Below are 14,382 nucleotides of genomic sequence, written 5' to 3'. Positions count from 1 at the left end.
GGTCAGATTTCGTAACCTCGGCTATTCGCGCACCCCGACTCGGCCGTGGGTTCGTTTTCCAGGCGACGCCCCCCTGAGGATGAAGTCACTCCAGTTCGGTTTCGTTTCCTCTTTTCCAGTTTCTGCTTTGACCTGCACGTCTTCAGAGGAAGTGGCTGAAGATCTCGGTGAAGAACTGTTCCACCCACTCAGAAATAAATAAATAAATATAAATAATAAATCAGAAGCTTAGAAAGTCCCAGGAAAGATTCACACTGAGGGGGTTTAGGAAGCTGCTTCTGTTTTCAGAAGGTTCCCGTTATGGACGTCTTTGTAGAGCGGCGGTTTGTAAAAAAAAATCCTGGCCCCTTGACACAGGTTATGATGGTTTACTTACGTTACGGACACTATACGGTCAAAAGTATTCAGACGCCCGACCGTGAGCTTGTCAAACATGATGTTTTCATAACTGACCTCTACTTGATTTTAGCTAAATTACTGCTCCACCCACCCTCACCCTCACCGAAATATAAAAGTGCAGAAACTTTCTGAAGATCCCTTGTGGATACAGGCCGCCGGCGCTCCGTTTAGTTTATTACAGCCGTTATTACACGTTCTAATACAACACTGAAAATAAACACTCACACACTTTAGTTTATTCAAATCAGCCGTCGTCCTTTATTCCATCACAAAGACGAACAAACAAACCCGATCAGTGGCTTCGATCATTCGGATCAGATTTATTATTATCGTTATTATTTCGTTCAGGTTTTTCGACCCAGCAGCATCAGTGAGAACAGAAAACGACTCCAATTAAAAGAAGTTCATTATTTACAGTTCCAACGGCCAATAAAAACAAAAATAAGGCAGCGAACAAACAGGTCTGTAAAACGTTCATGATTTTGTTCTGTATTAAATCGATCAATAAAAAAATTAATGACATTAATGAATTAATTAGGCTCCAGCTAAAAGACCCAGGAACCCCAAACAAACCGTGACAAAACGAGGGGGACGTATCACAAACGTCTATTTTATACCCAATCACAGAAAAGAATCATAGTGCTTACCCAGAATTCAGTGCGCTTAAAAATAATAAAACCTTCAGCACTTTATTTATTTGATCGTTTGGTTGTGATTGATTTGCTAGGTCTTTTAAAACGTCAAACAATGTAAACAAAAACAAAGATAAAACCGCCCACTGGATCAGCGCCAGCCACGATTACCCAGAATTCAGTGCACTTGTAGATTTAGCGTTGCTATCGGAGCAGGTTCGGTAAACGACTCGTAAACTAGGGAAAAGGGTCAGGTAGGAAACCAGATCTGGTCCTCCAAACGAAAGGGGCGTGGTCAAGTCCTATTACTGTTCAATATTAGCCAGTGTTCATCATTCCACAGCTTTCTAGAGGAAGAAAACGGACAGATGACGTCACACTGGGAGCTAAACACGCTGGTATGACGTCATCAGTCCAGAGAGGAAATGACTCCGCCCTTTCTAGTCACTAATGAGCGTTCACCTTTCATTTCTGGACGTCAATTTGGAGTCACGAAGCGGCGAAACCAGATTAAAACCACCAATCTCGGCCCGACCACGCCCACTTCGCGAAGCTGGCGTAAACCAGGCGAGCACTTTATTAGGAACGCCTTACTGACCAGTTTGAGTGGTGATGGATTCGATTCTCAGCCCTGCGGTGACACTTGCATTGTAATACCATGGTAATGTGTGCACCTGTATGTGAACGCAGCAGCAGGTGTAGCAGTGTTGTTGGGATTCGAAACCCCTCAATGTCAAAGCGGGTGTAAACATAGGTCATTGTAGGAGCTACACTGTCGCCCCCCTAACCCCCCCCCCAATAAATGGACCCCTATAGGACCCTTACTGACCCGTTTGGATGGTGGCGTTTGATTCTCAGCCCTGCAGTGACACTTACATTGTAATAACATGGTAATGCCTGCACATGTATAGGAACGCAGCAGGTGCAACAGTGTTGTTGGGTTTCAAAGTGCCTCAGTGTCAAAACTGGCCATTTAAGGAGCTACACTGTCACCCCCCCCCCCCCCCCAATGGACCCCCATTGGAGCCTTACTGACCAGTTTAGGTCATGGGTTCGATTCACAGCCCTGCACATGCTAATGTGTGGACTTGTATGTGAATGCAGCAGGTGCAGCAGTGTTGTTGGGATTCGAAACACCTCAGTGTCAAAGCTGGGAGGAGAACAATATAAAACCACTGAGATCATGTGATCCAATCAGTGAGACTGGGGGTCCAATGTGGGGGGGCTACATGGACATATGGGCTACAGAGGGGCTACAGTCAGTAATTGTACACAAACCCTGGTAAACCACCCCCGTCAACACACACACACACACACAACTTGGTTCCTTCCACAGTAGATCATGGAGACGCGAGATTTGGGACGAGGCCGCTCTCTCCGTATGGCTCTTGGCTTTCAGAGGTAAGTTCAGGTGGATGCAGCAGTGAATTCGGAGCTCACACACACACACACACACTCACACACACTCACACACACTCACACACACTCACACACACACACACACACTCTCTCAGTGTTCAGTAGAAGCGTTTGCGGCTGCGCTCCTTCCAGCGCTGGCAGATGAAGAGCGCGGCGAACACGAACGTCACCAGGCCGACCACCGAGAAGATGAACATGAAGATTTTGGCCAGGATGCTCAAGCCCTCGTCCTGCACCTCCACTGCGACACGGACACAGAACCAGACTCGGTAAGGAGAACATACAAAATTCCAGCTGCAGCCGGGAATCGAACCCGGGACCTTCTTGCTGTGAGGAGACAGCGCTGCCCACTCACAGCAAGAAGGTCCCGGGTTCGATTCCCGGCTGGAGCCGAAGCTCAGGCGTCCACATACTTTTGGTCACGTGGTCAGCGCGCCCGTGTGATTACCTGGAACCTCCCTGTAGTCCACGCTGGGGATCAGAACCTCGTCCTCGTTCTCCAGCTCCTTAGGGGTTCTGTCCACGGTCAGCTCGAACAGCTTCATGGAGATCAGGTCGTGGTGATCTGGCGGGACGGGAAAGAGGCGCTTATAAACCTTCGATCTGAACCTGCTACGAGCGGCTGGGTTAAATAAACGGTATGAGGTTTGACACGCAGCGCCTGCCGCCTGACACAGCGCCTCTTCCTCGTAACGAACCTGAAAGGTCTCCGGTGAGCGACGAGGCTCCGAAGTAATAACCATGAGGGAGGTGCACACCCGGGACCTCCAGACAGTCCTTCCACTCCTGCTTCCCTTCTACGTCCGTCAACACCTGTGGGGAGTCGGAGCGAAAACCTTTATAAACTGGTTACGTATGATTGACATTAGGTTTGATATTTAGCACCTACACTACACGACCAAAAGTATATGGACACCTAAACTTCGGGCTTTAGTAAGACTGGTGAGCTGAGGATCTAAAAGACAGAAAAAGATCCAAGACCCCATAAGGACACAAGACCTCATAGGAACCTTATAAGGACCCAAGACCTCATAGGAACCTTATAAGGACCCAAGACCTCATAAGGACTCCATAAGTGCTCCATAACAACTCAAGACCTCATAAGGACTCCATAAGGACTCAAGACCTCATAAGGACCACATAAGGACCACATAAGGACCACATAAGGACTCAAGACCACATAAGGACTCCATAAGGACTCAAGACCACATAAGGACTCCATAAGGATTTAAGACCACATAAGGACTCCATAAGTGCCCCATAACAACTCAAGACCCCATAAGGACTCCATAAGGACTTAAGATCTCATTGGAACCTTATAATGACTCAAGACCTCATAAGGACTCCATAAGGACACAAGACCTCATAAAGACTCCATAAGGACTCAAGACCTCATAAGGACTCCATAAGGACACAATACCTCATAAGGACTCCATAAGGACACAAGACCTCATAAGGACTCTATAAGGACACAAGACCTCATAAGGACTCCATAAGGACACAAGACCTCATAAGGACTCTATAAGGACTCTATAAGGACACAAGACCTCATAAGGACTCCATAAGGACTCAAGACCTCATAAGGACTCTATAAGGACACAAGACCTCATAAGGACACCATAAGAACACAAGACCTCATAAGGACTCTATAAGGACTCAAGACCTCATAAGGACTCTATAAGGACACAAGACCTCATAAGGACTCTATAAGGACACAAGACCTCATAAGGACTCCATAAGGACACAAGACCTCATAAGGACTCTATAAGGACACAAGACCTCATAAGGACACCATAAGGACACAAGACCTCATAAGGACTCTATGAGGACACAAGACCTCATAAGGACACCATAAGGACACAAGACCTCATAAGGACTCTATAAGGACACAAGACCTCATAAGGACACCATAAGGACACAAGACCTCATAAGGACTCTATAAGGACACAAGACCTCATAAGGACACCATAAGGACACACGACCTCATAAGGACTCTATAAGGACACAAGACCTCATAAGGACACCATAAGGACACAAGACCTCATAAGGACTCTATGAGGACACAAGACCTCATAAGGACTCCATAAGGACACAAGACCTCATAGGAACCTTATAAGGACCCAAGACATCATAAGGACCTTACAAGGACTCAAGACCCCATAAGGACTCCATAAGTGCCCCATAAGGACTTAAGACCCCATAAGGACCCATAAAACCCCACAATACCCCATAGAGACCCATTATTAGGTGAGTTAAGGTTCTAAAAGGCAGACCAGGAACCAGGAACCATTCCAGGATATTATACCTTATATGGCACCTTTAAATAAGTTCCCACTACTCTAAAGGGTTACTTCAGTATTTAGGTTCCCGTTTAAAGGATTAAACTCTAAACTGTTTTGCTCTCTTGATAAAAGCCGCTAAATAAATGAATAATCGAAGATTAAACAAAGATTAAACAAAGATGAAACGATTACCGTCAGCGTGTTCTTCACGTATCTGACCAGGACGAAGGTGTCGTCATCGACGTTACGCACGGTGACCGAGCAGCCGCCCAGATCTTCGTTCCTCCCGTCCTGATCGTGGTCGTACAGCAGCGTCCCGTTCCCCACCATCGCCGAGACGTACGGGAACACTCGCTACACACGGGGACAGAGAACGACGACAATGAACGTGTGTTCATCAGGTACACAGAAATATAGAGCAGAATTACAGAGGGGGCCAGAACGGCCACTAGATGGCAGCAAAGTGATTCAGTAGCAGTAGAAACAATGTGAGAAATGAACCGAACCTCGTGGTGCTTGTCGTCGTTGGGGTAGGTGTCTATGAAGATGCCCAGACCTGTGAAATAGTTCCTGTTTCCAAACACCGGACCTGGAGAAACACACACACACCATAAGTATGTGGACACCAGTCCATGTGCTTGTTTAACATCATACTCTAAATCATTTACATTTAAGGAACCCAGAAATTTGAATCATGTTCTGAAGCACGTGTGGTGCCTGAGAGTGTATAAAGTCTGGACGTTACCAAAGGATTTTCTTACCTATTTGCATGCGTTCCTTGGTGAACCAGAGCGCCATGCCGTCGCCGTTCAGGTTTTTCTTTCCCTGCCCGTGGATCTTGAAATGAACCTGCAGCTCCCAGTCCCTGATGTAACAGGGCTGATGGGAACACACACACACTTGTTTATGTAAAATTGTACAGATGCCAATCAACAGCTTCAGCTATGTCAGAAACGCTGAAAAAAACATCCAGGTACTCACGATGCGGCTCCATACGGCGCCCTGTCGGCTCTGCAGATCTGGAGTCAGTCGTACGTACTCGGGTGTGATCATAGCCGTGCCCATCAGGTCCCAGTGAGAGGAACTGGAGGAGCCCAGGCCTACACACACACACACACACACACACACACACACACACAGAGAGAGAGAGAAAAGTATATTATTAATAAGCATTAAACATAAACAATCTAAAAGCAACAACAGCTCAGCTTTGAATCTGGAGTAAAACAAACTGTGTTTTCACCACCCAGGATCACTGTGTGCGGGGCAAAATATCAAATTGAGGGATGTACAGCACACCACCACTGGACTCTGGAGCAACGGTAATTCAGCCACCTGCCGATCTAATAAATACATGGTGAGATCTAACTAAAGTACCTGAGAGGAACCAGCCAAACCCTTGATCAGGATCTGTGCGCCACCAACACTACCTGTCTAGAGACTAACCTGCCAGATAGTCAGTTAAACTACAACTTAAAATATACGAGTTTCATAATAATCGAGTTTCATTTAAAGTTTCTACTTTTGTTTTTGTACATTTTGACAGAACGCAGCCACAGAACTTGAAATTGTTTTAAACCCAGCCACATTCAGGCCAATCCCGCCTCCTGCACAGTGATTGGGTGTAAACAGCGCCTACCGTACTTCGATTGGTGGACTCATTCCGAGTACAGTCAACTATCCAATCACGACCAAGAGGCGGGACTAAACGACAGCCTGAAAACGGGTGTGCAATGAAAGCTACCTGACTGGTTTACCCACCTTGGTAGGGCTTGCTCAGCGAATACTCTCTCTTCAGAAATTCAAGTCCCTCATACTCGTCATATCCCAAACTCCGCTCAGTCAGAGCGAGAAGAAGAACAAGAAGTAAATAAACTCTAACACTGTTCAGAAAACACTGAGAAAAATGATAAAACCGCGAACACACAGCGCTGTTTCTGCTCAACTCCACCATAGTGGCTGCCATCTTTCACCGCCTACTTCCGGATAGACCCGCCCATCAGTCTTGATTAGCAAAGTGGGTAGAAAATTTAAACACTGATTGGCTGAGCGGGCTGTCAATCATATTTATACCCAATCAGAGCTCTCCAGCGGTGCTTTAATATGTGTGTCCGCACCAATCAATGTAGTGCATTCGTACTGTTTAGTGTGCACACTAGTATACTACAGAGTATGCACAAATATAGTGTCATTACTTCAGGTTTACTAACTATACGCACTGTTTAGTACGCTAGTACGCTAGTACGCTCAAACACTTACAGTGTCAATAAAATCAAGCTAGCGATTTAAATAAATGTCTTTTAAAAATGGCTAAATACACCCATATATAAAAGTGTTAGTATAATAATAATAATAATAACAACAACAAAACAACAACACCACCAACAATAATAATATAATTTCATGATCAATAACAATAAGGCTAATACAAATAATAATAATATAATAACAACAATTATACAACAAAACAACTACAATAATAATAACAATAATATAACAACGATAATAATACAACAAAACAACAACAACAACTACAATAATAATAATAACAATATAACAACAATAATAATGCAACAAAACCACAATAAAAAACTACAACAATAATAATAATATAACAACAATAATACTATAACAAAAAACTACAATAACAACAATAATAATTATTAACATTTTTATTATATAAATTAAATACATACATACAAATTACATACTTAAAAATGTACATTTATGAAAATATTTAAATAAAAGGTATGAAAAAAAAGAAAGAAAGATGCAAAAACTTGCATTAGCTGACAGAAAAAACAGAATAATGTAAAAACAGAAGCAAAAAAGATGGACAAGAAAAGAAAGGAAAAACATGAAAGTCAAAGGTGGAAAAATTTAATTCTATAACCAAAAATTATCATTTATTTATTCACCTCAACTAATCATTAATCAACTAATCAGGGTCACGCTGAGTCAGACAACACGAGGAAACACTGGGAGCAAAACAGGAGGACGTTCTGTCCAGGTCCCCGATCCACCCAGTGCAACACCTACTCACATTGAGGGTTAATCTGGGGCAGTAAATCCACCCTCTGGAGTCTGGACACCAGGAGGAAGCTCACACAGACTTGGGGTCAGTGACCAGGGACCAGAATCAAACCCAGGTCCAGAGGAACCGTGTTGGTCTGCAGCAACCGCACCAGACTGAAATGTTTACAAGAAAAAATAGTGAAAAGAGAGACAAACAAAAGACGAAGTATAAAAATAACTATGATCTAGTTGAGTATGTATATTGTGTGTGTGTGTGTGTGTGTGTGTGTGTGTGTGTGTGTACAGTGTAATAAAACCCTGTAATAAAGAGCTGATCGTTTCACACCTGATTAAAGTGGAGACAGAGATCATGATGAACACGCCGGGTTCAGTTACACTTACAGCCATTCACAAACACCCAGATCCAGCTGAGCATCTAAAGATCAAAATTAAATACAAAATAATAACAGCACGGACAAACTGACAAGCACGTTATTCAAATAAATCAATCAGTAACAAAACTACAGATTTAAGAGCGGGATCATAAATCACGGTGGCTGAGGGAGGGCGGACACTCTCGTTAGCGAGCTCAGACGTCTGGAGCCGATAGTATAACGAGAGAATCTAAACCACACGTAGACGGTGTGAGTCCAGACAGAAGGACGGGATAAGAAGGTGTAAAGCCTCGTCTGGATTACATGTTTCAGCGTGAAGAGAGTCCCTGACGTAATAATCAGCATCGTTTGGCTCGGACCGACGTCCAGGGAGAGAATATCAGCTATCCTGAAGGGTCCGGGAACAACAAAATGTTCTGTTCACCTGGTCTGGGTCACCACTGAGATCTGAATGTCCCACTGGATAGTAATTAGTTTGTAATAAACTAACAGCATGAATAAGACTGCTATATAAATGAAGTAGCTTGTAGCTAATAGCCAGAATATAGTTTTATAAATAAAACAAGCTAGTATTGATGGAAATCAGGAATGACCTGATCATAACCTCTGTAGATATGAGCTAATATTAACAAAAAAAGCAATTTTGAGATCCAGCGTCCCATTTCTGAGTTCTGAGCATTAGTTTAGCATTAGTTTAGCATTAGCTATGTGATATGTGCAGTATTTCTCTGTAAACTCAGAGTTTTATGTGTTGTGAGCAGCTGTTTATAAATGTAATCAATATCTGCTGCTCTCCCGCTGTGTCCCCCTGTACCCCCGACGTCCCCCCGGTCCCCCCCTGTCCCCCCCGGTCCCTCCATCCACGATCACCTCAAACATTTTATTGTTTATTTCCACGCTGATCTTTTTACCCCACAGCCGCACCTGTTAGCTCACAAACAGCGGGAGATTGTTCAAACCCACGCCGAAGAATCACACAACATACCAACGTCCACTCGTTTACTGAGAAATATGGTTCAGTTTTCAGATCGTTCATCGTCGATGGATTTATAAATCAGCGACTCGGACAAAAAAAACCTATTAAAAATAAAGAATTTTTTAGCTTTTAGCGTTTAGCACGCAGGAAACTGATGTGTGTTTAAATAAATTGATGGTTTTTAACCCACTGGATCAGTTACAGTTTAGCCCGAAGTCTGAGACCACTAACAAAAATGCTTCTTTTATTTATTTTATTTTTGTTTACTTTTATACTCTTATATAACTTATATAAAATATATAAACTTATATAATCAGCAGAATAATGAGGGAATGAGAGTGAAAAGTTTAATCTTTGACTTTATTAGTATTTTAAGTGTTCTTTTTAGTACCACCAACTAAAAATAAATTCAGGTATTTTTCAAAAATTAAACTTTATAAAAGATAAAATTGTTTTGCTGAATACAAGTTAAAATACTAAAAAAATAAATGAAAAAGATTAAAAAATGTAATTAGAAGCATTTCCACTAGTGATCTCAGATCTTTGGCCTCCTGAATGTAAAATCTGCTAAATAAGTTTTATAAAAAGCTTCTCACATCAAGTTTTTTAACTATATAATTTAATTTCATTTATTTTGAAATATTAAAATTTTTTAATGTAGTTTTAAATTTTTTTATTTAGTTTTTAATTTAGTTTTTAATTTAATTTTTTTATTTAGTTTTTTGTTAAAAGCAGTAACTTTTTTTTTTACCAGGTTTATTTTACCAGGTTAATTTCCCAGCACAAAACATTCAATACAAATAAAAAAATAATAATAATTCTCTTTTCTAAATGTAAAAAGTCAAAGAAAAAACACATAATTTTAAATAAAATAAAAAAAAAACAATAAAACTAATTTTGGTAAGAATAATCTATAACAAATATTACATGTTTATATCTTTATAGTTACAATGTAATGAGCAAAAGTATGTGAACCCACTGAAAACCAATAACACACAAACCGTTAAACGTGTCACGTCTTTATTTAACACACAGATTAATTCTTCACCACCCACGCTGGAGAGATGAATGTAAACCTACATGGCCTCACATCTTCTCCAAACAAATACAGAACAAAGCATCTTCTGGATCTTCTGCCCGTCAGGCTCTAACAGCGTTTTCATTCCCTCTCCCTCACCCTCATCTTCCTGTAAATAATGCCATAATGAAGTGGCATTAATGCTCCTGCTGGCAGCTTGGCAGGATCTGAGCGCCGCACTAAAGCTTCCATCAATCTCAAAAACACGACTCCTGCGTTCTCTCCTCACCCTTCATCTTCTCCTCATCATCACCCGTCCTGCTCGCTCTTTCTCTCCGGTGTGAGTTTGTGCTGATGGAACGGAAGTGTTTGGACAGCAGAACGTCCAGCTGATGGAAACGTTGATTCTGCACCTAATGAGGCTTCAGTTCTTCTTCATCCATTATGAGCTCTGCTTTAGTCTGATCTCTAATGTTCAATCCCACTAATGACTACACCAGTGTTTCTTCTTTATTTTTAATTTATATTTATTTATATTTCCTCTTGTTATTGTTTATCGTTTAGCTGTTTTTAGCTTATTACACTTATTTTATTTCTCTTTTTCTTGGTAATTTTCTTTGTTGGTGTGGTTTTGTTTTCCTCTGTTTTTCTCTACCACTAGTTTTATTATTTACTCCATTATTTTCCACCTTTTTTACTTTTGTTATTATTATTATTATATTAATAAAGTTTTTTTTAATTAATATTATTAAATTAATATAGTATTTGATTTATTTATTATTATTATATTAATAAAGTTTTTTATTTTGTATTAATATTATTATATTACTGAAGTTTTATTAACTCTATTATTTTTTGCTTTCTTTTTTGTTCTTTTAGTATTATTATTATATAATTATTATTATAATAACCTCTGAGCTATTAGCCAAAACTAAAGATGCTCTGTAGAAGTTGGTGTGCGTTTTTGCTTCTGTAATAAAAGATGGTTTCAACAAAGAAAAATCAAAAGAAAAGACAAGAAGAAGCTTCAGGTTGATGCGTCATGGACCAGCTCTTCATCAGCTTCATCTAACATCTTCAGACGTCCCTTTAATATAAAATAATTTCTCCTACTTTTATCTCTCAGTACTAACAGTGATTTTCAGGATTTATGATCTTTATGTTCTTCTAAAACTCAGTGTAGAACCTCGTCTTATTGCTGTTACCACAAAGGCCTCAATCGCTGAGCTGAAAAACCTTCATGACTGTTTCTGGACCCCAGCTCGACTCGGTGTTGTTACCCTGAAGGACGTGAACGTTCAGGAAAGTATCGGAAACGTCCTACGAGACCCAGGGGACACGGAAACCCGAAACACTTCAGATCCGGCGACAGAAACGGCGAGTATTGACGTGTGGCCGCAGTGAAAAGCTACTCTGGTAGATTAGCCGAGGTTCCGCCGGGCTCAGTAAAGTGGTGATTAAAAGTGGCGTTGCTTCTCCTCGGGGTAACGAACACACGTACACGCGGGCGTACGGACGAGGAAAATCTAAATAAAAGAGCTTTTGTGGAAATGAAGCAGCTCTGAGGGTAAATTGGTTCTTTTATGTAAGTGGATTCTGATGTACGAGGATTTTTATCACGTTTCAGGTCCGACGACACGGAAAAACCATGAAGGGTTCAAAACGTTCTGATTTATAAACGACGCTGATAAAAATCTACTGAATTAAATCCATTTTCTTATTGGAAACAAAACTCACGGGATTTGAGAAGCACAAGAGGTCAATGTGAAAAAAAAACACTGAACGTTTTGCTGTGCATAGGCCTATAAGTTTTATAAAAAGCTTTTATACATTTTATTTAGTTTTATTTCATTTATAAAAAAGTTTTAGATTTTTGCACTTTATGAATGTTTTTGTTTTAAACAAGCAACTTTTGAGCAGGTCTGTATACATTATTCAGCACAAAACAAACAGTAAAGATAAAAAATATAAAACTAATTTTTAATTTAAAAATATCAAAGAAAAAAACATTTATTTTTATTTTATTTAATTCATTTAAAAACACTTTTAGATTTTTGTACACTTTATTTGTTTTAACTTTACTATTTATTTTTAAAACAAACACCTTTTGAGCAGGTCTGTATATAATTTCCAGCACAAAACAAACAATAAAAATTCTAAATAAATATAACATAATATAAAATAAAATTGTAATTAAAAAAATAGAAAATACACTTAAAAAAATAAACTAAAATGAAAAAAATTTAATGTTTTGCTGTTCTTAGAAATTCTACAAAAAGCTCCTCACGTCAAGTTTTTTATTTTTATAATTTTTATATAATTTTATTTTATTTATTTATGAATAAAAAGCTTTTTTGTACACTTCTTACGGGAAAAAGAAAGAGAGAGGAGGTAAGTGCCAGTGCTTCATTCTTGCAGCTTCATATCATGATGCTCCCACCACCAAACTTCACAGTGACTCTGACGTCAGGGCAGAAACATGCCGAGTAGTTCTGTTTTTATTTTATTCGACTATTGTTTACATTTGTTCAAATATTGGGGGTAAATAAAAGATCTAGAAGTAACAAACAGGGGAACAAACCCTGTGCAACACTCACTTCACCAGCTTTACCTAACCGGAAGAGCCACAAATCCCTGCAGTAATGTTAGATTTTAGCCTTTGGTGTATTTGGATCTGATATTATAATATAAACAGATCTGATTCTGCTGTGTCCGGCCCCTCTCTGATCATCTGAACCTGCCGATACTTCCCTCTGATCTGAGGAAGCTAATCGTTCTAATGTGTGAAGATTGATCTGATCTCTCCTCCTCACTCTCCTCGTCCTACAGCCTCATTTTTCCTCTTTCTGTCCTCCGGCCCCTCTGATTTACAGCCTCGTTACCCATAATGCTCTATTGATTCAGTGCTGCTGTAAAAGTGGACGCTTTGTGTTCACTCCACATACTCTTGGCTACGTGGAGCATTTTGAGCTTATTTGTGATACCGGAGGTAATTAACTGATTACTGATTTTATCCGGTGTTTTTTTAAAGCGTTTGGTCCGTCACGTCGTGGCTCATCGGCTTTCCAAAACTAAATGGACGCTGACGTGTCGGTAGAAGCCGTCAGGCTGGAAAAATTTCTCAAATAAGCAACATGTCCTTCATCCAGCACCTCGTCTGTTTAACCGCATTCTTCTCACCTCGGCGGTCCGAACACGGCGGCTCACACCCACCCGCCAGCAGCCGAATATTCATCACACTCCCTCTAAGTACACAGCGAGGTGTCCGGGAGCAGCGCAGGACCTAAAACTCATTCTGCTCCAGTGTTTGGAGGCACAAAGTTCTTCCACTGGCATCAGGAAACCTTTCTGACTTCTGGTCGTGGGTGACTGTGGTACTGATGCAGATACAGCCCATGATTTCAATAAAATAAAGACAGTGGTGGCTTAGAGCTTTGGGCTATCAATTGGAAGGTTGTGGGGTTGGATCTATTTGACCCTTGAGCAAGATCTTCAACACTCTCAGCTCCAGTGGTTCCAGACAAATAAACAGGGACTATGGTAGACCAGTGGGTTGAATCTACTGGACCCTTGAGCAAAACTTTACTCTGTCAGCTCCAGGGGCACCATACAAAAAAACAGGGATCTTTGGGTTACCAATGGGGAAGGGTGTGAGTACTGTTGGACCCTTGAGCAGGCCCTCCACCCTGTTCCTACACCTCCAAAACTCTGGAGTTCTTGAAGAAAAACGCTGTACAACTCAAACACCACCACAAAAAGTAGACGCTTCACTTCATTGGAACCTTCAGCACCGAGTGACGCCATGGCTGGACCGTGTCCAGTTTCATTCCGCTTTGATGTGGCACAGAAGGACACCCTCAAAGCTTTGTTTACTAGCCGACGGGCAGGGATTGGCACAGCTGCCCCATAAGCCCGTGTTTGTAGCTCCCTCTCGACTCCGGTGGTGTGCCAACATCAAGCTCTTAGAAAACAGGACCGGGTGTGAAATGGCTGAGATGTTTTTGGGTGTAGGTAATGCTCACAGAGACAGAGGAACTGATCCAGTAACACGTTGGTGCTCACGGCCATCAGCTTTGCTTCCTCAACAGCTTCAAGACTGCCAAGGAACCAAGAAGTCTTAATACGGAGGAACTATAATCAGGTACCCGTGGGTTTGTATTGGCACATGTGGGTTAAAATGAGGTCAAATGTAAACCACACAGCGTCCAGCGGGGATCTAAGCCAAGCCAAAAGTCCAGCATCATTT

The 14,382-nt window shown here is 41.2% G+C and overlaps 1 protein-coding gene across 2 annotated transcripts; it reads right to left on the bottom strand.

Moving 5' to 3' along the window:
* Window positions 1-1,995: 1,995 nt before the first annotated feature.
* lman2lb (lectin, mannose-binding 2-like b) lies at window positions 1,996-6,698 on the bottom strand. Of its 2 annotated transcripts, XM_063017642.1 has the most exons (8): window positions 6,494-6,698; window positions 5,714-5,832; window positions 5,494-5,611; window positions 5,239-5,321; window positions 4,925-5,086; window positions 3,149-3,263; window positions 2,899-3,015; window positions 1,996-2,691 (listed from the first exon to the last, which is right to left on the bottom strand). In XM_063017642.1, exons 1-8 carry the CDS (start codon window positions 6,696-6,698, stop codon window positions 2,549-2,551), a joined length of 1,062 nt encoding a protein of 353 aa, XP_062873712.1. In that variant the 3' UTR covers window positions 1,996-2,548. The 2 variants fall into 2 exon arrangements, with proteins under 2 accessions (XP_062873712.1, XP_062873713.1); XM_063017643.1 differs by lacking the exon at window positions 6,494-6,698 and having other exon boundaries at window positions 5,494-5,631; window positions 5,714-5,775.
* Window positions 6,699-14,382: the final 7,684 nt, after the last annotated feature.

This window comes from Trichomycterus rosablanca, chromosome 21 (assembly GCF_030014385.1).
Source record: "Trichomycterus rosablanca isolate fTriRos1 chromosome 21, fTriRos1.hap1, whole genome shotgun sequence".
Lineage (NCBI taxonomy): Eukaryota > Metazoa > Chordata > Actinopteri > Siluriformes > Trichomycteridae > Trichomycterus > Trichomycterus rosablanca.
The sequence above is the reverse complement of the archived record's forward strand: the minus strand, read 5'-3'. Positions and strand labels throughout refer to the sequence as shown.

What these genes read in the sequence shown, in the direction of transcription:
- lman2lb (XM_063017642.1), bottom strand. Translation starts at nt 6,698, where the DNA reads ATGGCAGCCACTATGGTGGAGTTGAGCAGAAACAGCGCTGTGTGTTCG. An exon ending in ACGACGACAAGCACCACGAG is followed by an intron (nt 5,087 to 5,238) that starts GTTCGGTTCATT and finishes CCCCGTGTGTAG; the next exon opens with CGAGTGTTCCCGTACGTCTC. An exon ending in GCTCACCGGAGACCTTTCAG is followed by an intron (nt 3,016 to 3,148) that starts GTTCGTTACGAG and finishes CCGTCCCGCCAG; the next exon opens with ATCACCACGACCTGATCTCC.